We start from the raw sequence: 26,753 nt of genomic DNA, 5'->3' as shown, positions 1-26,753 counted from the left end.
CTTCTGAAAATATTGCCTCACCTCTTCCCCCCATCCCACCCTCCGGACAAACATACAGTTGCATATACTGTCAAATATATCATGAATATAAACAGGTATCCATTCTTGTTACACAGACAGTTAACACTATGCTCCTGACTGTCCATCTGTACATACAAATTCCAGATTTATGTTTGGAAGTAGTTACTCAAGGGCACAAACACAGTCCATGCAAGCTGGTCAGAGCAGCCACGCATACCCATACATTTCATAGAAGAAAGATGAAGATATTCTTTAGGTGATGACTAAGAACAACTGCTTTCTTACCTCCAGGCAAAACAACTGCTCTGAACCCTGTCCATATCTATCATCACAATTTCAGGTCACATCTGCTTGCAAATTTTGGCGTTAGACCCTGCACATAAACTCATTTCCAAGGCTTAAAAAAAATTTCTAAGCTCCTTTTCACTATTGCCTAGAAGAGCTGCATTAAAAAATATACTCTGTACTCACAACAAAGGCAAAAAAATTGATAGTGACAGATTGCTCATATCTAAACCTTCCTGTCTGAACACTGATCACTCCAAGGTTAGATGTTTTAAATGATCCTGACAGGATCTTTGTCTTAGCTGTGCAGTGATCACAAATCTGAGTGTGTGAAATGTACCCTGGGAGCACCACGGACTCCAGAAACCTCAAGAAAATTTCTCTCGCCCTTTGTGCCGTGACAAAGCTGAGCTTAGCCAGGGGTAAACCACAGCTGCAGCACCAGCGTGGCTTTGCCTCCTCTTCCCAGGGAAGGTCAGGCTTGCTTGCAGGGCAGGAGAGGATGGTCACAGCTGCAAGGATCCTTGTATAGGGTTGGGGACAGAACCGAGATAACAAGAGAAAAGTCCTGGGAGTGAGGGTTAATCTAGTTGGAGATGCAGGTTTTTTTACAAAAGAATAAGACTGTTGGAAGAATCAGCTTACTAGAGCTGACTAGGTTTTTTCTTTCTTTCATTTTGGGGGAGGAGTGAGAGGAAGGTAGGGTCTGGGGCAGGGTGTAGAGTGGAAATCCACAGTATAATTCTCAAAGTAAAGACAACCTGAATGAAAGGGAAGGCAACTACTACAGCTATACTGGCAATTCTCAAATCATTCTCCATATCCAGCTAGGCTCTCTGCACTGAATTCTTGTACTCTTCAGTTTCTAACATGTCAATCCAGTGTTCTGCCAGCAGCTCAGCTGTACCACCGCCAAGCCCTAGTTCATTTTTCCTTTGGGATGTTTTGTTCATCTTCAACACAGTGGGGAATGTGTCATGTTTTAGATGCTTCCTTCTATTCTCCTCTTACCTAAGACAGTTATTAAGCCTTGCCTTCTTTCTCTCTACAGCTTTTTGAAATCCAGGTCATTCTTTCTGTCTATTCATAAAACTTGAGCTGTAATGCTCAATTTCTTTTGGATTTCCTGGGGCACTCTATAATATCATTCAGTCAATTGAAAATGCAGCTGTTGAGATGAGCTTACTTTCTTATTGCTCATCACTTCTTCAGACCACTTCAATGGCTCTTTTTCATCCGTAATCTGAAATCCAGCTCTTCAAAACTGTATCACAGCTCCCCTCTCATGTTTCATTTCTGCTCGTCTTGCATTAGCTCCCCTCTATCCACTGCAGCTCCGTGCTGCTCCTCACTTTAAGCTAAGCACACAGAAGCAGCAAGTCTGTCCTGAAATTTCCTCCACAAGCACTGAGTTCTGCCATGAAAGTCTTCTTATGAAGTTACCACTACTCAGTTCCCCTACCCAAACCAAACAATAGCTCACGAGGAAACTTGAGACATAAACATATGGGAAGAAAGTTAAAGGAATGGTATCATGACACATGAATCGTGTCACTATGTGTTACAACAACCGTAATCCTCTCTGCTACTGTCTGCCAGTTAAGCCATTTCTAAAAATAGAATGCAACCTCTGAGAAGTAGGTTTTGTGTCTTAATTCCAGGTGCCCTTAGAGATCAACAAAACAGACACACCATCATGAATTGCTGGTTCACAGGAAGGTGCACAGTTTGTTCCCTACCAACAGGCCTCTGGCACATCCAAGTTCCTCTGAGCGAGTTTTATTCTTCAATAAATCTCAAGGAAGCAAATAGGCCATCTGACTACTGACTCTGTCAGTCCCACTGCTTCAGTCTGTCACGGTGCTTCCTGCTCTCCCAGTCCTGAGCAGATCACACTGGGCAATTTTGTGTGTGGGTACACTAACTAGTGGTGGGCTAACTGGTTAGCCTGCCCTTAAAGGAACACATCGTTTTGTCAAATACACTGAGTGCTCACACCAGTTCTGCACCCCAAACCAACAGGGATGCTCTTGCCTGAAAGGAGCTGCTTCAAGACAAACAGAAACTCCAAGTCACACTGCCGGCAGACATGCCAAAAAAAAAAAAAATGCTGACAATCCCAGATGGTTTTCTTTCCTTTTCTTAGTTATGGATAATATAGCCCTATCAGGCAATGATCCCCAGACATGACATACTTGATTTCAAACACACCTAAAACACTGAGAACCTTGGCATTTCATTACCTCTCCTTTGACTTCTCCGGTGTTGTATACATTTTAACAGATTTCATTCGATTTTAAACTCTCTCATGTTAATCCTTGTGTTATGTCTCCATAAAAAAAAAAAAAACAAACCAAAACTGGAAAAAGGAGCGGGGGCCTTTTGCTTGGTGTTTGATTTTTAGAGTAGTATTAGAAATGACAAACTCCTTGGAATTAGCGGCGCTGTGTTCAGTGATGTGGTTGGTTAGCCAGGAGATGGCACTACATCCCCAAAGTTCACAGGCAACGCACTAACACGGAGGAAAAGTACTGGCCATACGGATACCGATATACAGTAACTTAAATTGGCTATTTTACTCAAAGAATTAGAAAAGGCATAGGTAACAATCTCAACTTACATTTTGTATATTTATCTGCAGGGCCATTTTGTAGTGATTGAAGTCTTTAGCAAGTTCATATCCCTGATGATAGAAAGTGAACAAACCCTGGAAAAATGATAGCACCTGAAATACAAACAAAAGACTTGTTAGAATGAAAATATCCATTTACCAGAATATGATTGCGGCACATAGCCCTTTTCAGAAAGATCAGAGATGACAAAATGATTATTTTTAAACAAATTTCCACTAACACCTACAATTTATGAATAACTATTTAGATCCAAATGATCAGCTATGTATATAGATGTTTTTGGGTGGTCCTGTCTCTGGAATTTCACAACTGACCTCTACTTTAAAACTGACCATAGGCAATATGCATTGCCTACCTCCAAAACTTTACTGTGTAATGTTTTCCTACAGCTGCTCTGATACCAATGATGTCTGCAATAAAATATTCGTGCACAAGAAGGTAATGATCATTCTGACTTTTAGTGACCATTTGCCTGGTCATTCCCCTCCTTGCTAATGACCATGTTGAGATGACTTTCATAACAGAGTCAACTGTTTTGTTCGAAGAAGGAAACTTTCCCTCCAGCGATTTTACCCATCACTGCTTTTTGTATGCAGATCTGACCCTTTATCAGAACCAGCAGATGATCCACATTGCAGTTTCTGATTTCAGTGTTTCAACTTAAAAGAAAAAACGAGCTATTACTCTGTTGGAAACAGGGTGAGATGCAATACCGCTTATTTCTCCTGTTTGGTTCAGGTAGTTGGAAAGAAGCAAGTAGCACAGGAAAGCACTCTCTTTATTAAAGAGAACGAACTGAAGAACGTATTTAATAAAGTCTGAAGTCATATGCGAATAAACCATTTTCAAAAATGCAAAAAACACATAAATTTATAAGTATTATGAAGGGGAAAGGGGATAAGAATTTGGTACTAAATAATTTGAGTTTACTACTCTAGTGTAAACTTCAAATACAAATTGAGCAACAAAGTTCAGCCCCATCCAGAGGGAGCTTTCAGAAAAGAGAAAGGGACGTGTTTCAAAAACTTAATTTGAAGACTTTAGTCTGGTTCTGAGGAAACTTCAAATGGTTTGAAACACAAGAACTAAAATGGTTTGAAACACAAGAACTAAATCCAAAACTATTTGAGATTTGAAAAAAAAATATTAAAAACTAGAAAATTAAAAAAAAAAACACACATGCAAACAAAACACACCAATACATTGATAACAAAAAAAAAAAAAAAAAAATCAAAAAAAAACCCCACAAACATTTTCCCATTCCTTGAACAATGCTAAGATATTTTAAGCAACTGATTCCCACTTAAGGATTTTAGCAGTTTTTCCATACAGTAATAAGCTATATTAAAATATACAGCTCACTAACTCGATAACAACCAAGTACTTTGATTAGGGTCATTTGGGACTTTTCTCATTACCACATTAAAATAATTGTATCAGAATAAAAACACAAACAAAACACAGACTTCAGAGCATGAATGAAAGTAAGTCACTTCTACAATCCAGCCTCCCTTTACCTCAGTATTACACTTACTGTTCTCTTGTTGTTTCATAAAGTTGCATTTATACTACAAAGTTAACACACATTTCAGAAAAGTTTAAAGTAAGCTCCTCTCAGAGATTTAAGGAAGTCTGGTCAGTACATGTATGATTTTCACTGAAATTCACTAGAACCCCTTGATTTCTGCACAGATTCAACTGCAACTGAAATCAAACACATCAGACTACCTGATAATGAGCTTTTTAGCCAGCAGCACCCTCTAAATTAATTTATATCTGCATTTCTTCAGTAACAGACCTCTAAGTGCAGCCTTCATATTGAAAACCGAATTCTTTACACTAGTCAGGAATAACATTTCCATGTTTAAAAAAAAAAAACAAACAAATACACAAATGCAAAAAGTCTGACCCCAAAATCATCTTCATGAATCCTCTGTTCTAACTCATACCATAAAGCAAGGTTTTTGCAGTACCACACAAAACTTTACACATTTTCTGAAAATCAACATCAATGGATCCAAATAAACTGTAATTACTGAGGTAAGCTTTGAGATGCCTAGTTAAGTGTATCCGTACAAGCAATTTGCACAGATGTAACCAGTTTTTAAACTTCTGTTAAGTCACACAATTGTACATATTTTCCCAGAAAACAGAGCTCCTTGGCTTTTGTCCAATTGCACTCCTTCTCTGTTCCTTATGAATGACAGGGTAGGCTGAATTCACTGGTACTTACAGGTTCTACACACTCAAATTTCTTCCGCTCCTGTATCTCTTGCAACTTGCACACATACTCGAGGGACAGCTCATAGAAGTGTTTTCTATTGTGCTCCACTTGGTTATCTGCCTGCACACAGAATACAGCTAATGAAGTTTCAAAGACATTTTGCAGACAACTTCAAAATGACACATGTATAGCATACAAGTGGCAAGTGATAAGATAGTTTTTTCCAGATTGGGATTTGTTCCTTTACGTCACAGCTCACTCATTTACTTTTAAATGGCAGCAGCAATTCCCTTTTACTAGATAACATATGCTGTTTTGAATCATAGGGCTAAATTTTTTAGAAATAACACCTCTTCAAGCTTCTTTTCTATGCAATCCAAGCCAAATACATCAAAGCAGGTTCTTTAATCGCATTGAAAAGGTACCTGCCCAAAGAGAGAGGGGGGGGGCTAGCAACATCTTCCATTAGAGAAGGGGGAAGTCATGTCTTCAGTCAAACTAAGAAAAAAAATGTTATTGTTGAAAACCACATTGCTGGTACCGTAAGCTTTACTCTATAACCCAAATAACTGCTGTAAATATGCAGAATGCTGTTGTACCCATCCCACACCTGTGCTCACTCTGACTGTCAAGAAAAGCAATAAAAAAGTTCACTTATTGGTAAGACACTTCACAAGTTTCCACAGAGCATCAAATATTAAAAAATGCATCCTTATTAGCTGCAGCTGATTTTTAGCTCAGTTTTGTCAAAATGCCAACACCATATTGATGTTGAACAGCCAATCATCTATATATAAATATTTAACTTTCAAGCGTACGTGTATTTTTTAATTAAGTTATTACGGTACAAGTGCCCTCATTAAACTATAAAACTTCAAGAACTGAGTAACAGAAACCTTTATTAAAATACATTAAAGAAAGGCTACAAAGGGATACTCCACGTGATTAACACTTAGTCTTTGCCCACATAATACCAAATGCTTCTACACTAAATTACAGAAGGGAATGGAGAAAGAGCTGGGTCAAAGGACCAGACTTACTATCATACGCTCTCTCTCAAATGCTGAGACTATATCCTTCAAACAGAACAGTGACTGCTGTGCTTTAAGAGGATAAGTCAAATTAGCTTTAAGGCAGTTTTGCCTTAAGATGTGCTTTGCTTTGCTGCTCTGAGCTAGAAATCTGTCAGCAATTAAAGGGGCACAACAAAACATGCCATTAAAAAAATCAAGTACTGATATGCACATCAGAAAGAAAATGTGTTTCAAAAAGCCAAGCCATTTCGATGAATCCTATAAACCATGCAACATAGGAATTGTTCTGAGTTGTCCGCAAAGCTTCTAATGATATATACATGTACCAAAGGGTAGCCATAGAAAAAGACCACGAAGCAGGTCTACTAGGACATCTGGCTAATCGATAGTAAGACTGCCCTACATACACCAAAGCTCCACATAAGCCTGTTTCTCTCTCTCTCCTTTGTTTTTCAGTTGTTTATTGTTTTGGTTGCCTCCCCACCTCCCCCAAGAATACAATACCCAACATGGCTATTTTACTAATTCCTCTCAATTCCCCTGTAAATAAGTTATCACATCTCTCCTCAGGTTTTTGAGGGATGAGCCTCCCTGTGCATCCAGCAAGTTCACTCACCGTTACATTGTACTTTGTGTACTGCCAAACAAATACAGAAATAAGGCACACAGTGTGCCTCAGCGACGTTTCAGGAATAACCCTCCACTAAGAGAGTCAAAGGCTATGTTAATGTAAGGAACACTCCCCCATATGGCATCTTTTTCATCAAATTTTTGTGAAATTTATACCTGCATACTTTATTTACTGCAGTCAGAAACTGTCACAAATAGCCATGTAGAACACTAAATTATGAAGCTCCCATGCAATTATATGCACCTATTTTCTAAGCTTGTGCAAGCAAGTTTTTCCTATTTAGCACTCTGACAACACACTGCAAGTCTTTTGGGTTTTTTTTTCGTTTTTTTTTTTAACTCGCTTATACATTTATACTCCAAAATTAAATGCACAAATGAAAGAGCCAGACTGAAGAGTTTCAGAATTTTTGTTCATGCAACTTTGAAGAACATTTACAACAAATGTTTGCTCATTCTAGTCTTCACACATGCTTTAAAATTTCAAACTAATTTGACACAGCTTCAAAATGCCTCATACAGGAATTTTTTACTTTTCCATTGAGGTTAGGTCCCATTTCAGACTGTGAAATACGGTTCTCAATGTCATCAAGTAAAGAGATCATAATTAATACTAATTAATACTTTGGGGGTTTTTTGCATCAAGTTCTTTGGCAGCTGATCAATTTGATAAAGGTACAGGTCCTGACACATGAGCAATGCCCATTAACTTCACCAGGACAACTCAACACCCCAGAAGACACTTGTTCGTGCACATGAGGGCCTGTGCTGCAAATACACTATGGAGAAGTAACATCCTATTGAAACTTGAGAACAATTAGAGTTCTTAAGTTAGCTACTTGCCATTTACATTAACCATTTTTTACGAAAAATGGCATCGATCATTTGGGGCGTGGTAGACAGCAGGGAGAAGAGTTATCTCTGAGGAAAACATTCAGTGTTTAATGATACAGGGTATTAATAGACTAAGCATTAGTAATTCTGACATAATTACATTTCTCTGGAAAAAAAAAATCCTTCTGCCTACAGCAAGTCTCTGCAAGATTTATCTGTTGTCTTCTCACATACTATTTGCTGTTGCTTGAGAAATAAAAGCTATTACAAATAAGGATGATGATAATAAACCCACAGGGACAGAAGGAATGCCAGGCAAAACAGATCTGTTTCTAAGTTATAAATCGTCAACAAACTTTTTGTACCATTACTTGAAAAGAACAGATCTTCAAAACATGAGAAAAGAAAAAAAAAATGGCACAAAAGCACTTCCTTCAGGAATACAAGTCTTGCTGTACTTTGCATTAAGCATTAACACAGAACACTTAGTAAATACATACATTGCAATGCAAATTATATGTATGGTAAAGCCTCTTCAGAAATGCAGAGTTTTTCACAACATACTTGCACTTTGCCATTCCCTAAATTATATAAGAAAATTAACATAATGTTCAGTGCTTTATACACACATGCCAAGTAAGGCCCTCGATTCAGAAAATGGTAGGGGTATGCCACTAAGTTCAGCAAATACCGATTTTCTCACCAACCTATCCAGTTGACAGAAATTCTTCTTTTACCACTATGAATGCTGGTTTTGAATTTGCATAAAATGTATTTACCTATTCAAAAGCCTTTAGCTTGCATAAAAAAAGAGAGGCAACAATACCTCTTGTAATTGTAGCTCTTTCTTCTTAGCTGATAAATTCAAATGTTTTTCTAACAAACTGTAGTTCTTCTCTGTCTCTTTATCAAACTTCTTCTTTTCCTCCTAGACACAGAAACAAAGTAACATTCATTTATATAGAAAAAAATAGTTCTTCTTTTAAAATTTTACTTAATCAGAAACAAAGAGAAACAACCTATCATAGCACCAATAACTGAGGAAAAGTACGTTTCCAATCCATTTTTAAAATTAATTTAGAGGCTAACTTGAAATTAAATCCTGTTTCATAATTATGGTGAAGGTTATCACACAAATGCTTACATCTTCTAAGTTAAAAATGCAAAAAAAAACCCTCTTCTTGATTTATTGCATCATCCACATCATCTTGATTTTGAATAGGAGACTTCAAAGGAAATAGCAGTTTCACTGAAAAATCAACTTTCTATAATCGACAGGGGAAAAGTTCCAACAGTTCCACAGTTCAAAACCCAAAGTGAATACAGCTTCATATTCCATAGGATTTCTTGATTTTTAAAGCCATTCAAAGAGCTCTGTACTGAATTTCCTGGTTTTACCAAACTGCTGTTGCACCCATGGGAAAAAAAAAAAGAAAAAAAGAAAAATCTCTGTAAAACAAAATCATGCTAGCAAAAGAGAAACTCCCACAGACACATTTGAATATCATTTGCACACGCAAATCTATTTCTCTGACCATCAAAAGCAATGTACTGGATGACAGACAGCCATTAAATGTTTCTAGGAAATCCAAATTCTTGTATTTAATTTAGTAGAAGGCATTTTAAAAGTACCCTTTTGTTTCCTCAGTTCTAGTTTCCTAACTCTGTGTGTCAAGATAGAAATCGGTATTGATAAAAATCAACCAACCAATTTTGAAGCTACTTTTAGTGTAACTAATTGCACTTGAAAATAATCTAAAATAAGTAAAATCAAGTATTAAATTACATATTCAAGAACTGACTCTACAGATACTTGCTCTTTTCTTTTGTCTTAACCTTTCATTTTTAATAATACCATATATAGTATGTCATACATATTTCTGTTCTCTGAACAATTGGGTTCTGAAGACGGCATTCTGTTAAAGAGGAGATCTAAGCTGTTTAGAATTGCTTCTCAGGAAAGGTTTTTTCTCCCTTATGAGTCCAAGAACTGCCTTTAAAAAAGCAGCTACAATGTTCCTTACAAACTGAGAAACATTAAGATACACATATGCTATTACTGCGATTACAGATAACATACTAGCATATGGGAAATTAGGAAGAAAGAGGGGTGGGGGGAAATCTTTGTTTTTATATTAGCAAAGTTTCCATTGATCTGGCCAGCATTTCAGTGCTGCTGGAGTGGGGGGGAGGGAGGGGGCAGGGAAGGGGGATGGGACAGGGTGGGGAAAGAGTGCTATTGACCTCAAAATAGGCAAAGCCACAAACTCCGCACATGTAGTTTGTGATTAGAGCAGCAACACCTTTTACTAAGGGGCAATTCCATAAGGATCTCAGCTTCCAGCACTATGGAGCTAAACTTTTTTCCTTTTTCTTTTCTTCTTAAGCCTAATTCAGACCATTTCATCACCAGGGGATGTAAGATAGAGGAAAATGTGAGGCAGCAGATTCAACTTTCATTTTGTAATGGCAGAGTGTAAATTTTTTCTAAAGCAAATACTACACAATGTTCCAGATACATTTCACTACAAGATGCCTTAACTTGCTTTTCAGAGCTAAACAATATTATATTTCCAATGTCAGTACTTTGATTATATTGAATAAATATTCAGTTAAGAATATTCAGAGTTTAATATTTTTAGAAGGTTTTTACTTAAATGTTACAGAATTACGCAAGACTCTTCTATTCAAGTTCACCAAGAATTCTGTCCAAAAAAAATGGCTAAATCACAACTAAGAGCTTCAATTTCAAAGAAATAGTATGGAGGGACACAAGGGAAGAAACATCCGTCCAAAAAAATAACACAAGATGTAGACTGTCTGAAAGTAACTTGTCGTCTTAGAAACATCAGGGACAGAATTCTGACCAGGAAATGAGTGAAGATCATGAGATAATTTAAAGTATTAGGAGTTCTCACCCCAAAAAAGGCAACGTTCTTAAGCACCCAAAATACTGTTGAAATAATGCATTCATTACAGCTGGTTCTATGACAATAGCTTGCATTTAGAACTAATTCTCTTTTGCCTTGGAAGACTCCCTATATTACAGACGAAGTTTTTATTGTGTTGGATTGGACGTCTGATGTACTTTTCAGAAGCCCATAAAATTACACAAAGCTCATTGTACTATTGAACTGTAATGATTTATGATCAACAGAGCATTTTCCATTCACGAACACTGAAATCATATTCAGAACATGTTAATCATTCCTACTAAAGTCAAAATGTATTGCGCTCTCATAACTGAAACATTATCTTAGCTATTAAATATCACTGCTGATGAAGTCATGAAATTACAAAAAACATCTGCAGAGTGGTAGTTTAAAAATGTACGAATTGAGTTTTGCAACAGAAAACTGTGTTAAATAGCTGGGTTTTCTTTTCTTTCCTTTTTTTTTTTTTGAATAAGCATTTAAATTTATTACTGGAAGAAGGAAAGTAGACAGGTAGAAAGATGTCAAACTTGTCCTTATTACTTTTATCCAAAAAGTATCTAGTCTGTATTTAATACATTGTTTACTCTGTTGTTTTCTTTTTTTTTAAATATAGACAACATGGTGACTATCTTAAAAAAAAAATTACTGAACACTTTCACAAAAAAAAAAAAAAAAACCACAACACTGAATGATGCCTTGTCTTTAGCCTCTGCATCCCTATTTTTTTTTCCACTCATGCAGAGGCAATGAGTTACTTATTCAAACAAAACATAAAGGCAATTTTCACTTTGCAGGTTGCAAAAATACAGTTAGAAGCATATGGATGAGCAAGCTCCTTGGGATAGTTAATATTTTTCAGCCTTTGATTGTGCAACTGCAAGCAAATACAAAGCAGAACAGGGTTACCCATTAGGAAGGGGGGCAGGCTGTTAGCAGGATTGCTCCTATTCCAGACACAAGAGATAAGGGAGAGGGAGGACAGAAGGAAGGGAGAGGACACATTCGTCTCTTCTCGAAACATACTTTCCATTTGTTGCTGAAGCAAGTTCTCAAAGTAGAAGAAAAAAAGGGGGGAGAATACATGAAATATAAACAGTATCTCTCTGCCAAATATATGTCATTACTGCAATGCAATCCAAGTAGAGAAATTAAACAAACTTATCATAAAGGCAATGAGGGACAAACCTTTACAGCTCCTAGCTGCTCTTTCCTAAATCTTTCCAAAGGTTTGATCAGAGTTTCAGTAACACTGAGTGCCTAAAGAAAAAAAAGCATGGGTTAGGTTTTTGTAGCCAGACCAACAAGTCATTTTAGCATCAGCAATAAAAAGAAAAAAAGCAAGCAAGCTCCTGGGTAAAATAAAGGAGAAACATGCAAGTTAGAAGTCTTAAGTTCTAACCCCAAAAAAATCACATCTCTGAGTTCATTCAAGCTTTCAAAATTTCTATCCCTTATTTCAATCCACTGTCAGGAAAATTAAATCTAAAACAAATGCAGAAATTTCAGAAATTTACAGGCTGCAGGAAAACTGCAATTGCTTTACTTGTGCAGGTCTTGCAGATCAGGTTGACGGTCTCAAACGGCTGAACACCAGAATGAGACACAGGACAAATTATTTTCATTTTTCTGAAACACTACAAACAACTGCAGAATAGGCTACTGAGTAGCAAATAATAATCTTTTAACACACAGCTAAAGCGATTAGGCATTGATATTTCCAAGCATTTACCCTTAAGTACATGAAGAAAACCCTAAGTTATAAAAATCAAGAGGTGTAAAGTCAAAAAACAAGAGGTTTGGTTGACTGGGTGAGCATCCACCGATGCACTTAAGATAAATGGCCTCATAGCCATACTAAAGAGAAAGAAAAAGGAAACATCATTATAAGACAGAAAACTAGCTTATTAGATCTGGCCAGCAAACACAGTTTTTAGTTCACATGAAATTTCACTGGAGACCGAGCAGGGTTGGGTTTGGTGCAAACGAGACTTTAAATTTAAAACTAGTTTGAAATTTCAGCAAAAGTTGGAACTTCTTAAACACAACAGCAGCACACAAGAGTGCAGAGGTGTGGAAAAGCAGGTGTTGTCTTCTTGGTCTCAGTCCTAAGGCAGACCCACGGCATAAATTATGCCCAGGACTGGGCTTAGCACAGTCACCAGGCTGAGCTGCCAGGAGTCCAGTCAGAGCTCCCTGGAAGGCCACCTTGGATACAACAGAAGCTCTTCTCTCTTGCCCACCCCTCCTCCCCCCTTCAAATATGAAAAGTTTTAGATAAAACATTGCAGGCTTAAACAAGCCTTCTGGAACACTTCTGAAAAGCTCTTATCATAAAACACAAGAGGGATATATTGGAGATCTGGCACAACACAAATCTGAACAGTGCTGTCTGCTCCCACCCAGCCCCGGAGCCATGCAGGGATTACTGCGGGAGTCATCCTGCCAATTCACTGTAACCAGAGCAACCCAGATTTTTAAACAGCCAGGGCAGCATGCTAACCTATGTAGCTAACTGAAAACCCAAATATCTGGCAAGTCTGGGCCAAACTGCATGTTGCACAGTCATCCATACAACAGATACTTCCTAACTTCAGAGCACTTGTTCTCATGGCCCAAACTTTTTCCTTATGTATCCATTTCCTGATTTTGTCAAAAAAAATTTTAGGATACTCAGGTCTTTCAAATTTTTTCAGGTTCCCAGAACTTTCCCAGAAATTCTTAGGGGCTGAAAGGAAACAGTAGTTTGGATTTATAATTGGATCGAGCATCAGAAACAGTTTCCTTGGACACAGCAGAAGCACCTGAGGACTGAAGGACCTCTCCTTGCTGACAACAAGGATTCTCACAAGTCAGAGTGGAGAACTGCTCGCAGAAATCACAGAATAGTTCTTCTATATTGGAAAACTTGGAAGTTAAAATTGTTTCTGCCAGTTTCCTCTATACTGACAAAGCGAGGGAGAAAGCTATGAGGCTGCCTCAGAGCAAAACTCAGTGAGGATGATGCTAGCTGCCAGGAGGTAAGAGCATCACAGTTAGTGGAATCATTTAAAAACATCTAAAGGTAGCAAAAGAGCACTGCAATGGTCAGAAGGTTAAAAATAAATATCTAACAACAAGTTGCTTACTAGTTGTTTGAACTTTTACACAAAAAGAGTGAAATGTAAGATCAGCAGGCAGTGAATGTATGCTGAACACGAAGCCTGAGTCGAACAAAACCACAGCACCTTGATGTAACAGAAAGGGGGGGGGGGGGGGGGGGGACACACGGGGACGGACCCAACAAAAAAACAACAACAAAAAAAACCCACCCAAAACAACAACAATATGACAAACCCTGCACACAGAAAAGACTGCACTTCATAAAGAAGCAGGGCTGGCTGCAAATCACTTGGTCTGCTACACTCCTGTGCAGCATTAACCATGGGAACCACTACAGGAATTTGTATGAAGAATAAAACAATCTTTAAATCAAAATGGGATGTTCCCTCAGCGACTGCCAACAAATAGATTCTACTGCTGCCAGTGGTATTATATGTCAGTAACTCTTTCACTAAAAGAGAAACAAGCCGTCTCTCCTTCCAGAAAAGACATTTCTCATTTTGCGCAATTTAAATTTTTGTTAACAGATGCCTCTCCAGCAGAATTTTCCCTGCCATACAGGTATTTATGATTTGTCACCCCCTTTGCTTTCTGTGTCTGGGTTAAACAACAGGGCTCTTGAGTATTTCTTGGTGAAGTGAGATTTTGTAGATCTTTGATCATTCTCATAGAGCTTCATACCAGGCCCATGTGTAAAAATATAAGAGGAATATTTCCTCCTCACTGAAATGAGCATGTATGTGAGTTTATATGGGTATAAAGGGAAACTGTCAACCAAAACGTGAGTGGTAAATTCAACAGTGAATTACAGAGCTGTTCTTCTGATTGGCAGAAATAAAGAAGTAGTTCATAAATAAAATATGCATGATAATAGATTAAATAGAGAGGCAACTGCACTGTTTTCCAGTACTTAGAATCCAGTGTTGGTCATGAAAAGCTACAAAACGATGCATACTTATTTATAGAACAAAAACATTATTTACACTGCTACTCATTGTTAACTTAGTTTATTTATAACTTGGGAACTCAAAACAACACTTTTTTTTTTTAAACCATGGATAACAGATCAGTAGACAAAACCAGTAAAATTTTCCCAGTATAAGGAAATAAGCTAAGGATCACTTGAATATTTGTCATTATCGCTTGCACCTTCCTTAAGAACTAGGACTAACTAAGACTATGCTAAAATGCAAAATTTTGAAGAAAAGTTGTATTAGTCATTTGAGTTAACTATTCATTGATACCAAATTACATGTTCCTTCCTCTTTCACCTTCTATCTTGACTCAAACTAATTTTCATCTCTCTACTCCTCTAACCCTGGCAGATTGGAATTTTTTGGTGGCCTTTAAATAGTAAATTCCTTTCTTTTCTTTATATCTCTGATGTATCCAAACCTACCTGAATGGCATATGTACTCAATTTTAGAATCTGACAGGCAAACTATGGCAAGTGTGATGCATTAGTGACTCGATATAAAGATGTAATGTCTCAGGTAACAGTATCTTAGACTTTGACATTCGTAAAGCTGGCTAAGGAATGCTTTAAGAAATGTTTAACCCAAAGTGCACACATGCCTCGGGCACACAGTCTGAAACTGCTTATGCTGTTCCTGTTCTTTTTGCTGCACCTATGGAAAGGTCAAAGAATTAGCTGAACTTGAACATAAACCTGGCAATAGAGCAATAAAATCATCATTGCCATCATCACCTCAGAAGATCGCTGTATCCAACATTTCCAACAACATCTTAAAGTAGGCTTTCAGCTTTGTGTACACCTCCTAATTTCAGATGCCTTTGTAAAACTCCATCTGCTCAGGCAGAGAAGTCGTACAGAATGGTGATAATCCTGACTTTTCCAGCTCCATATTCTTCAAAAGAAATAAGTAACAGGTTGTAGATCAAGGGGCCCAAACCAACATTTACTAGAGAAGTCTACAAAGGCACAGACTAAATCCCTTAGCAAGTGCATTTACAGCTGTTTGCTACTTCATCAGTCAAGTCAACAAGATCCAACATGTCACTTACCAGTCAGTGCCAGTCCACAAAGATGACTCCATTTAGCCTGTCACTTCTTCCCTTCTCAGAAAAGGTGGCAGCATAGCTGTTTAGGGAGGAACTACTTCCCCAAACACCTCCTCCTATGCACTGCAACCTGACAGACAGCACCATCCCACAGCATTCAATGCTCTTCGTGCTTTCTCACCCTCCTGCAGTAGACAGGAGCAGTCTCTCCAAGTTCTCTCCCCTTGCAGGCACAACCAGGCTTGCCTTGCAGAGGTGGAAGGCTGCTTGTGTGGGCTGTAAAGGAGTATCAACCTACAAGAGCTGTACCAGAAGCTCAGTCCAGCCCCTGTGGCTAAAAAGGCTTGCACCAACCGAAATCAATCAAAATTTGTTTTACTTACTAGACAAATGCAGCAGTGGCCTCCCAGCTTTCATCCTAAAAATGTCCTTAGCCTTTACTGGAAGAACTGGAAATTACACACTGCTCATCAACAGCTCTGGTGGTGAGGTAAATACATACACTGACTCTGCCCCGTTCTGAATCTAAGCATTCTCCCATACAAAACAGGTTTACTAAGGGGGAAAAAAGAAAAAGAAAAAAAAAAAAGCCATAAACATACACCTTGCTGCAGGCTGCACAGAGACACAGGAGTGCCGAGTTCCCAATTCTCATCCCAGGAACTGGAACAGAAAAGAGGGTTTTAAGTTTCCCAGTGCTCTGACTGGAAAGATTTATTCGTAGGCAGGGACAGGATTGTTTTTGACAAAGCAAAGAGGGAGGCCACCAGTCAGTAGGGCAGAGCTCATGAAACTGAGCAAGTGTCACTGAAACTAGATCTGTGAAGGAAGTTTTGCCCTACTGAGTGCAACAGAGAAGCGGAAAGGAAGACATACCTAGCAGTGACTCAATAACAAAGCTGTTAACACTGCTCCTAAATAAAGAAATTTACTACCTACAGCTGCACTTTTGCTTACAGAGAATATAGCTCTTCTGTGTTTTTCCTAAGAAATTGTAACAGTCAGCCTAATAAAAAAGTTGATTCTGATACCTCCAATGTTCGGGGAGAGGGAAACATAAAAATTGGTTTTTTCCTCCAAAAAGCTTTCCCGTTTCACGTCGTGATTTGTTACTGAAATTTCTCAAAGCATTAAGATCTATGCCTGAAACCCTGTAACCCTGAAATCATGTAACTTTGCAGATACAACTCCACTACTGAGGACATCAGATGTTATTTGCAAAGCCTTAACCTCTATTATTTCTTTTCCCATGAGAACACGAATTGCTTTTACAGTTACACGAATGTGCTCCCAGTTAGTTGCACAGCCAACTCTCCTGCCAGTATGCCCTGCAGATAGAATGACATATCTCTCTAACCACTTCTCAGCACTGGTTTTGAATTTAACTGGAACACTGATGATTGCAGTCAGTGCAACCCACACCTAAAACTCGTTTGTTTGTTTTCAAATACAAGTTTTCTTCTTGTAAAAGTGTCTGGATTTTCTCACTGCTCTACAGCTTTCTCTGTAGCTTTACAACCTTAAATAATGAAAGACCCTCAGCCACAAACTGGGACTACAAACATGGGAGTTTGAGAGAAGGACTAGAGTCTATAAACTAAAGGATTTTTAAGAGGGTCTCATAGGACATTAATGCTTGTGCATCTTTGCACATGTGCAGAAGCTGTAAAAAAGAAGTGACACCCATTCCTCTGGGTCCATTTGCTGTGGAGGAAGCCATCTGGTAAAAAGTATCTGTCTTGGATACAGCCAGATATTTTGTACATTTCTGAGATGCCAGCAGGCACCTATAACAAAACAAATCACCCTTGTCTTAGGTGTTCCAGAAAACTACCCCTGGGGTTTGGCGAGACAATGCCAACTTTCTCGAACTGTTCCAGGGGGAATTTCCTAGACCATCAGTTCACTCCCCCACGTGCCGCGATGCAGGCAGACTCCTGTGCTTTAGACTTTCTAGCTCTTTTAAAAGCAGTACCCTTGGCTTACAGAGAATATACTCCTGGGTCCCACCTTCTAGCCAAAGGTTATTTCCTGTTCAGTGGAAGCTTATGACTGATCTAAAGGACAGATAGCTAAAAATGCCTCCTGTGACCTACCTGCTATTCTGTGCTCTGCTCTGAAAGACTGTTTGCATTGATCTACCTGCCATGAAACTTCTGGCCTCAAAAATTAATTGGTATCATAAGCAAACAATACAAACAATGAATTCTTCTTCTTTTTTTTTTTTTAAAAAGGAGAATTAAATTAAGACAGTAGTTTTTAGTAAAGACTACTTACTAAAAGCTATTTAATAGTACTGGCTTTTGAGTAAGTTCATTCTTATGAAATACGTTCCACTAAAAAGAGAAAAATACTACAAAGTCATAAATATAACAGGAAGAGAAATTGAGAGAGACAGTTTCACAAACAGCAACTAATCAGCTTTTCCCCACCCGAAGTGGAGCAAGCTGTGGTAACTCCTCCAGAGATGGAGCAAACCCAATATGCAAGAGCTGAACAGTGGGACACACTAGAACATTGGTCTTATTCTCGTACAAGCACAGAATCATTTCCAGTCCATGCTTTGAAATCAGTAGTCATATAAAGATCTTGACAAAACGAAAAGGCTGCTCAGGAAAGGAAATAGTATAATGCCCATTTTCTTTGTTCATGGCAAAGCTCATCACCGAGCAAAAGGATGTCACTATAAGGCAAGGAATCCAACAGTGAACAACAGCTTCAGTGTTCAGTCAAGAATGAACTGCTCGATTATTGTCAGAGCCGTCCTCCACAAGAAACAGTGGTGTTATTAACAACCAGCAAAATCCAAACTGGTGACAGATTTATAATGCAAATTCCAAACATTTCCCATTGATGAAATAACAGAATGAAAATTCTCTAGTGAATTATGTAGATGAATGTGAGACTACAAAATTATTTAAAAGAGGAAGCTAGTGGTAACAGAACTTTTCAGCCCTATTCACTCAGAAGTGGGAGGAATGCCACCAGAACCAGCTTTGTACTTTTTTTTTCCCTATTGTATAGACAACAGTCATCTTTATTTTATAGATTAATGTGCACAAGTTCATATGTAACTCACAAAACAATTTCAGAAGACTGTATAGAACATTCAAAAATAGACAAATATATAAATCAAACATTCAATGTCAGGAATCACCAAAATGTAAGAAACGTGCCTGAAGTAGTCTTAACTCAGCATTCGTGTTCCATATTCCGATAATTGTATGATTGCCCTCTGGTCTCCTGCCACGCAGAGGAAAAGTGAAGGCTGGGCAATGAGATACAGCAGCAATTGTTCTGCTTGTTTCTAAAACTGGAAAATGTTTTATTAAACTGGACAATTTGCATGAAGGAAGAAAGGGATGTAGCTTCTGTGATTAAGGTAGTCAAATGCTGTTCCTGAGAAATTCCATTTTATCTGTGCCTCTGTCTCTGCATCCGAGATATTCAATATGCTGTTGGCAGCCTAATTTTTCAGAAGAAGTGGTGACCAGTTATGTCTTTTCCACTGTCTTGGCAGATATACCAAGCAGTCTGCACTGTCAGTGGACTTAACAGGATCTGAACATATGGAGTACTATATAATGCCATGAACTCTTATTGAACAGAACTTGAATGCATCTTACATCCAAAACTATTGGATTTTTTTTTTTTTTACCCTAAATCAGTGAGTTAACTGATTGCTCCTTCACAGGGATTTCTTCAGATGGCTGTGAAGATGGATTAAGATTTATGAACCCTTAAACATCCATGTGCAGAGGACTGAAGAAAAGCTCAGAAAAATTAATACCACCATCTTCCAGCAGAGTAGGAACGGTGTAAGCTAAATGCAAAGAGTCACTGAACAAAAGGTAATAGAAAGCTATTCATTAACACTTTGTGTTAAGTGAGCGCTTAACCTATGAAACAAATAATCATGCATTTAAATACTTCATGATAAGAGGTAAGTATAAGCACATATTTGCACAGATTATTTAAATTCTACCTTTAACCTTTTGAGCATGTGTCTTTGAAATTTAACAACTTATTTTAACTTGGGAAACCACAACTGGGAAATCTCTCCCTCTCATTTTTCTTTTTTTATTTTTTTTTTAAAAGGGGAAGAAGAAGAGGAAAGAATAAAATAGTGACTTCACTGAGATATTTCTTTAAAAATCCATAGAGAAACCGTTTCTCATGTTTTTGATATATGCTGGGAATAATTCTGCTTTCAGAAAAATGCATTGGGAGAGATGCTATTTTGAATTTGATTCTGACAACATGGTAAAACTGACAAAGAATGCAAAAGGATTTTTGAGAGGCCAAGACTGCAAAGATACCTGTGACATAAGAACAACAGTCTGTCTTTTTTGAAAAAAGAAAAAAAAGGGGAGGGGCAGGGGGAGGGTGTTCAAAAAAAACCCCACTGTGTAGCATCTTCCCTCTGAAGATATCCAAAGGAATAGAAGTGTGGCAAAACTGTCGCACCAAATAGAAGAGACTGTATCAAAGTTAAACAGTGAGTTTATACTGCCTTGGGAAATTACAGGAAACATACTAAAGGTGAATATAATTGTATCACAAATCCTACTTAAAGAGAAACACATTGGAGTAAAAAGGAAATGCACAAGTACTTAGGGACAAAGTTAGAAAGGCTAAGGCAAAAACACATTTTATTTGGCAAGGGGTAAAGAAAACCCAGAAGAAAAAGGGTTCTTAATATGCATTTCAGAAAACAGAAAGAAAGGAAGCTATAAAACCATTATTTAGCTAGAAAGAGACTTAAACCAACAATTGACTGTAAGACAATGGCAGATTTTAATAATGTTCACAAAGGAAAAAAATCTCAGTTAGTTATAGCAAGCCATCTAACAAAGTAGGAAAAAAATGGATGTTAAGGACAGTAAGTATTGCTTATGAACAATTAGATGTATTCTTACAGTACGAAGCTGAAGAATTAACTGCATTCAAGTCAGTAGGGCCTTTGCTTTAGAGTAGTTGAGAAACTCAGCAGAACAAACTAAAGAGAGAGGCAACAAAGTCCCAGAGGATGGTAGAAGAGCAAACACAGCAGCAACTTAAAAGTGAGAAAAGGAGGAGAAAGCAGGAACCAAGAAAGTTACAGACCAGACGTAGCAACTCTGACACTCAGAAGTCCTGGAACAAACTATAGAAGGTTAAAAGTTACTCTGAATTTGTTAAGAACAGCATCTAGTTTCCTTTTTGAGATCAGCACAGCAGCCAATCTCCTCAATGAAGTCTCCAATGCTGATCCAACAACAGTCTCAAAAACAAAGGTGGTGACCTGGTCTTAACAAATAAACTATGAGAAAACAACATCCTGGTTGCAAAACTACCCTGCAAAATAACTGTTCAGCCAAGAGGACATTTCAAACAACATATAAGAAACTACAAACAAGTTACCCGCATGATCCAATTTTCAGTGACCTACCAGTAACTCCACCAAACTAACACATGTGTGGAGTGACACGAATCCGAGAGAAAATATCAGTGCTTTCAGAAAGCAGAATTAAAAATAATTTGACATAAAAGAGACATGGTCTAAACTCAGTGCAATTAAATTGAATAAGGAAAAATACAAATGTAAACCACCACTTATAAAGGCTAACAGTGAAAATACTACTATGAAGGAAAAGTGCTCAGTTTTACTCCATGACTACCACAGAAAAGTTCCCAAAAAGTTCCCAGATTAATTTGCAGTAAAGGACACTTAGGATGGGTATCAGGTGAAAAAAAACAAACAGAAGAATAAACACTGGAGTACAACTAGAGAAATCCCTGAAACTTTTTTAAAGAGGTTAGACCAGGACTCATCAGGGATCATCTAAGTATATGTGACCCTGACGCAAGTCACGCCTCTGGCAGGGATCCAGACAAATGCAGCCAACTCGCTCAGTCCTGGCATGGAAGTAAACTAACTGAATAGGACATGAGACACTACTAGATAGGACCCGAGAGACTGATGGAGAGGACACAGGCCCGTAACTGTGAGAGAAGCTGGCAGAAGTTAAAGAAATGAGGGGTGAAATGAGGGGTGGCTGGACTTTCAGCATGGTTAAAGGAGAGTTACGTGAGAAACAACTGAACTCCAGAATCAGCTGAAGGACAGGACAGAGGACCTCCAGGGAATGGAAGTATGCACAGTCACCACCTCAGGGTGACCGCACTGGTAGTGCCAAGTACTGCTGAGATTACTGAGGGAACAGTACAAGCGCTATCAAATGTGGTTGTAATTTAGCAAGACTGGAATCAAGCGGGAAAACTAATTACAGCTGGCTGGTCATTTGGGAGAAGACTGGATGAAGGAGGGGAGGCATGAAGATGGTAAAAAGGAAGGTGAAGGAGGAAAAGGGATAACAACTACAGGCGATCAGTACCTACCAGATAGCCCTGCATTGCTCACCACTGCAGCTTAAATGAGGGCAGCAAGTAAAGCCTGTTGTTCTGAGCCCATCACAGGAATCAAACATGCGTCTGCTGTCAGGAGAACTGGGGCTGGGAGGGAGGTTTGGCAAGCAGGTACCCAGACAGAGGATCTTAACATCTCCATGTTGGTGCTTGTTCATCCCCAGCCTTTTCCTACTAGCCTTGTGAAGTTCCCTTTCATCCTTGTATTTCCATGACACTTTTGTAATGTCAAAGGAATAGAATGTAAGTCATAGAATAAAATCATAGAATACCAGGTTGGAAGGGACCTCGAGGATCATCTGGTGCAACCTTTCCTGGCAAAACCACTGTCTAGACAAGATGGCCCAGCCATCCTAAGCCATCCTAATGGCCAAGTCCTAAGACTCCATTCATGCTTAAGACATAAAAATCATTTCCAGAATACTCTCAAGGACAAAGTGACCTATTTCCTATCTGCCCTGGAGAAAGTCACCAAGCTACGGCGCTATGGAAAAACGTAATTTGTCTTTGTACTGGCCACTCCGTAATAATTTCAGCGAAATGTCTGGATTAATGCCAAATTCTCTTTTCACAAGCAACTAAATCCTTTGACTGTTGGGGTATAATTTCAGCAGCCTTTGAAGGAGATGGGAGAAATGGTAAAACCATGAAGCGCAAGACTCCAACATCTGAATGAAATCACTAAATATCCACCAAGTAAATATTCATCAGACAAATAATAACCAAGCATGTAAATTTATGACAAACGCTAACAGAAAGTTTTATGGACTCTGGATTCACCACAAACAATACATTCAGAAAACCACAAGAAGTTTAGTTTGTGACTATTTAATTTCAGTTTAGAATGTATTTTAAGTACACACTTATGTCATTTACCATATGGTTGTGAAGAAAATAAACCTTTACACAAATATCTAAAAATTTAAATGCACAGCAATATCTGAAGTGGCCTTAGTTCTATAATTAGTCACTGATTTCTTTAATTTTACTTTATGTGGCTGAAATTTATCTGCAATTCTGCACTAAAACTGAAGTAAGCAGTCAGAAACCTTCTGGTCATCTTCAAAATGCTAAGAGGAAAAATGCTCAATAAGACCATTCTTAACAAAGGCGACTGAATGCTTTTGAAAAAAAAAAAATCCTGCTGTATGCTTTGCATCTTAATGGAAACTCTTTGGATCCCTGACCTGATTCCAAACATCTGTTAGTGCAACATGCTCTAATATTCTCCATGGGAGCATCCGTAGAGCTCATGCCACTGTTAAAATATCAATTGAGAAACTAAAAAAAAAAGACAGAGCAGCAGCCTCTGAAAATGATCTTTACCAGTCACCATACAATCATTTTCTCAGAGACTTAGGGCCCCTGTTTTATTAACTCACTCTAGAAACAATATATAACATTTTCTAGACTACAGATGAAAAGGCTATGTATCTGGCAACTCAGAGAATATATTGTGTTTCTGTTTGGAATTAAACATTTGCCCCACAATATTTTAAACTCCCCAGTTTTTCAAACTGTCACTGTTCTGACAGATACTGCATTTCATACTTTTCTCATCAAGAAACTGACAGTAATTATCTTTTAGTGTAATAATGCCTTCTGTGTAAGCATGGGCAGCATACCAGTAATACTGTTCTGTGGCATTCAATCTGAAAAACAGAAGTGTTTTACTATACAGACAGACAGCACAGAATTCTGCACAGCCTACTGTGTTGGTAAACTATTACTACTGAAGATCTATTGACGTAGTCACTGAAACGTGATTCTGAAGTCCTGAAGCTGACATCTCTCAAAAACCTGGTATCAAAATAGCATGGAAAATAATTTGATAGGCTATGAAGTATCTTCCATTGCAAAACTTCCCGAAGACTTTCACTAATTAGGTGTATGCAACTTCATTAAAATAAAATACAGCTATGGATGGCAGACAAGAAAAAGCAGAGAAAGACTATATTTCAGAATTATGAAAAACAAAAGAAGCATTCAAACATACTTGAGCAAATCCCCACAACTTGGCAAAACAACTCAAGACACTGAAAAATTTTCTCTACTATGTAAAGACAATATTCTTCAGCAATGTGCAAAGAACCACATAGACCCTAATTCTGACCCAAATGTGGCTCCAGGTCAGAACGACATACCAGGACATAACACAGCACACTCAAGGAACCATGACTATTATTGGGCTCAGGACTGCCAGAGAGAGAAATGTTAAAAAAAAAATGTTAAAAAAAAATTGTTCACAGTTGTTTTTCTCACCTATCTACATACTCCTACACTGCAGGCACAGCTTCTGCCAGAGAGGAGCACAGAAAATAGATTAGTCTCAGTTTCCTTTTAGCGATGCCAAGTGGTCACCGACTTCCAGGAAGATAAAAGATATAATCACATAGCAAATACTGAGGAACATAACTGCTATCTAGACAGATCTAAGAGCATTTCCTAGATGCAGGGTCTGACCACACTCAGAAGAAAATTGGGTACACATCATCTACTCTATGAATCCCCACTCTGAAACGAAAGCTGGACACGCAACTGAAGAGAAGAACCATGGTACCATCCAGAAAGAACTCCCCCTGTCTTCTGGACAACTTAGGAAATCAAGATAGCAAGGTGTATTGAAGTGCGCTCAGCCCACAGTCTGTGTGCAGCCAACTTTACCTGTATTACACTAAAACACCAAGTAATCACAGGCATGTGAATGAAGGACACTCCCTTCTACACAACAGAGCAACTAAATGTTTGCAGATGCAACCATCCACCAGAAAGCTCACCTATAAAGAAAAGGTTTAAGTCTGCTACTGCATCCAGCCAACAGACTGCATTCCAAATCCACGTAAGTGTTGAAGCTGGAGCCGCAGAGATCCTGGATCCAAATCTGGCCAAGTTCCCAACCTTGGGTGTCCTGCTGCAGCATTAAGTCTTTCATCTTGCTTTTTACTGTAAATGGTAAACAACCTTATGACGGGTTTCCCATTCATCCCAGCCATAATTTATCAGGGCACTTCCATTTTAAGCCAACTCATAGTTATCTGTCCTGACACGAGAGCCTTCTCCTTTAATGAGAACTAGCTGCTGTCTGTAACTCTAGACTTGTCCTGGTTTGAGGTAAAACAGAACCAATTTTGTTCAGTAACTTCGCTTCTTAGCTGGGCCTCTTCTAACAACTGAAATTAACTGCATATTGTGCAGACAGTGTTCACTCTCTGAGTGATAAGGTCAATTGTTTATAGCTGATGCCCAGGCATGGGATGCAGAGAGGCTCCTGCTTACACTTATTGCTATAACACTCAAGGCCAACCAACTTTGTTATTTGCCACGTTGGAGGGTCGGAAGCGGAAAAGCATAGTGGGGTCCCACCTGCAGGGAGGAGCAGACAGGACAGGTGACCCAAAACTGACCAACAGGGTATTCCATCCCATCTGCCTCATGCTCAGTATAAAAGCTGAGGGATCAAAGGGTCAGGGGCTCTTCCTTCAATGGCCGACATCTGAGGAGGACTCTGTTTGTCTGCCTGTGATCCCAATCCTGACTCCAGATCCGGAATCCAGTTCCCGTCCGTCACTGAGTCCAGCCTGGGACTGCCCTAGTGCCAGCCGGTGACGTGATTGTCATCTCGGGAGCTTGATACCGTTTTGTATATATTTTTCATTATTTCTTTTTATTTTATTATTAATATTTCATTAAAGTAGTTTAGTTTCTTCTAAACTCATAAGTCTCTTTTTCCTCCTCTGCCTCTCTCTTTGTAGAGGGGTAGAGGGGAGCATCTGTCGGTCCCGTCTGGGGTCCCTCGGGTCCCCAGTGGTGGATTTGGCCTAAATCACGACAAGACTACAGGATCAGAGGCCTCACAATGACAGCTTTTGCTGTTAAGTTATTGATATCAACATCTCGGTGGTTAACAAAGCAGTAAGCAACTGTAATTGACTTTCACCTTATGCTTTGCTATATATACAGCTTTTTAGAATTTTTATTAGAACTCACCAAAATTTCTCTTTGTTCTTCCAGATTTTTTAAAAAGTTTGAAAACTCATGAAGTGATGCATCTGTAACACAAAACCAGAAAATAAGTTTAATCATGTTGCAGGACGGCATAGCAAAATATAGCGACTTATAGTTACTTCTTACCTACCTATGTATCTTTCATCATCTGTCTCTGCATCACCAATGAATTCAAATTTAAAGTCTCTCAGAGAATGGGCAAATTTTCTCTGGGCTGCTGAAAGGTCTGCAAGGAAATAAAAGCACAGATTGAAGGTTAGGGAATCATTTTAAGAAGGCTAGAAGATCCTCCTATTCCTAGAATAATGAACTTTTACAAGAAACTCTTAACACAGGTCTGCCTAAGGACATTACCAGACATCCAAGATTGTCCAACTCTCTTCTGAACTCATCCAGGAACCTGTCGCATCCAGGAACCTGATTTCTTTATACAAGGCTGTATAGTACAAAGCAAGCATGATCATGTGAACAGTATTAGGCCTATTCTTATGCTTCACTATACCACAATTCAGGGCACAGGCCATACAAACAGATCTGCAACTACAGAAGTTTGAGGCACAACACTCAGTCAGTTGTGCCAGTTGTCTTACTCTGCTAACCTAAATCCACTAGTGTATTTGTC

General features: G+C 38.5%; 1 protein-coding gene across 1 annotated transcript in view; it reads right to left on the bottom strand.

The window, feature by feature from the left end:
- Positions 1-26,753, bottom strand: part of ARHGAP10 (Rho GTPase activating protein 10) — a gene marked incomplete at both ends in the record, with an annotated part of 154,114 nt that overhangs the window by 83,810 nt on the left and 43,551 nt on the right. Inside the window, 6 exons of the mRNA XM_082482767.1 lie at positions 2,927-3,031; positions 5,173-5,283; positions 8,488-8,589; positions 11,783-11,854; positions 26,114-26,175; positions 26,262-26,357. Coding sequence (XP_082338893.1) covers positions 2,927-3,031; positions 5,173-5,283; positions 8,488-8,589; positions 11,783-11,854; positions 26,114-26,175; positions 26,262-26,357 — 548 coding nt within the window. The remainder of the gene's footprint in view (positions 1-2,926; positions 3,032-5,172; positions 5,284-8,487; positions 8,590-11,782; positions 11,855-26,113; positions 26,176-26,261; positions 26,358-26,753) is intronic.

This window comes from Vanellus vanellus (assembly GCF_965231255.1).
Source record: "Vanellus vanellus genome assembly, chromosome: 4".
Classification (NCBI taxonomy): Eukaryota; Metazoa; Chordata; class Aves; order Charadriiformes; family Charadriidae; genus Vanellus; species Vanellus vanellus.
Note: the sequence above shows the minus strand (reverse complement) of the source record. Positions and strands in the feature narration are given on the sequence as shown.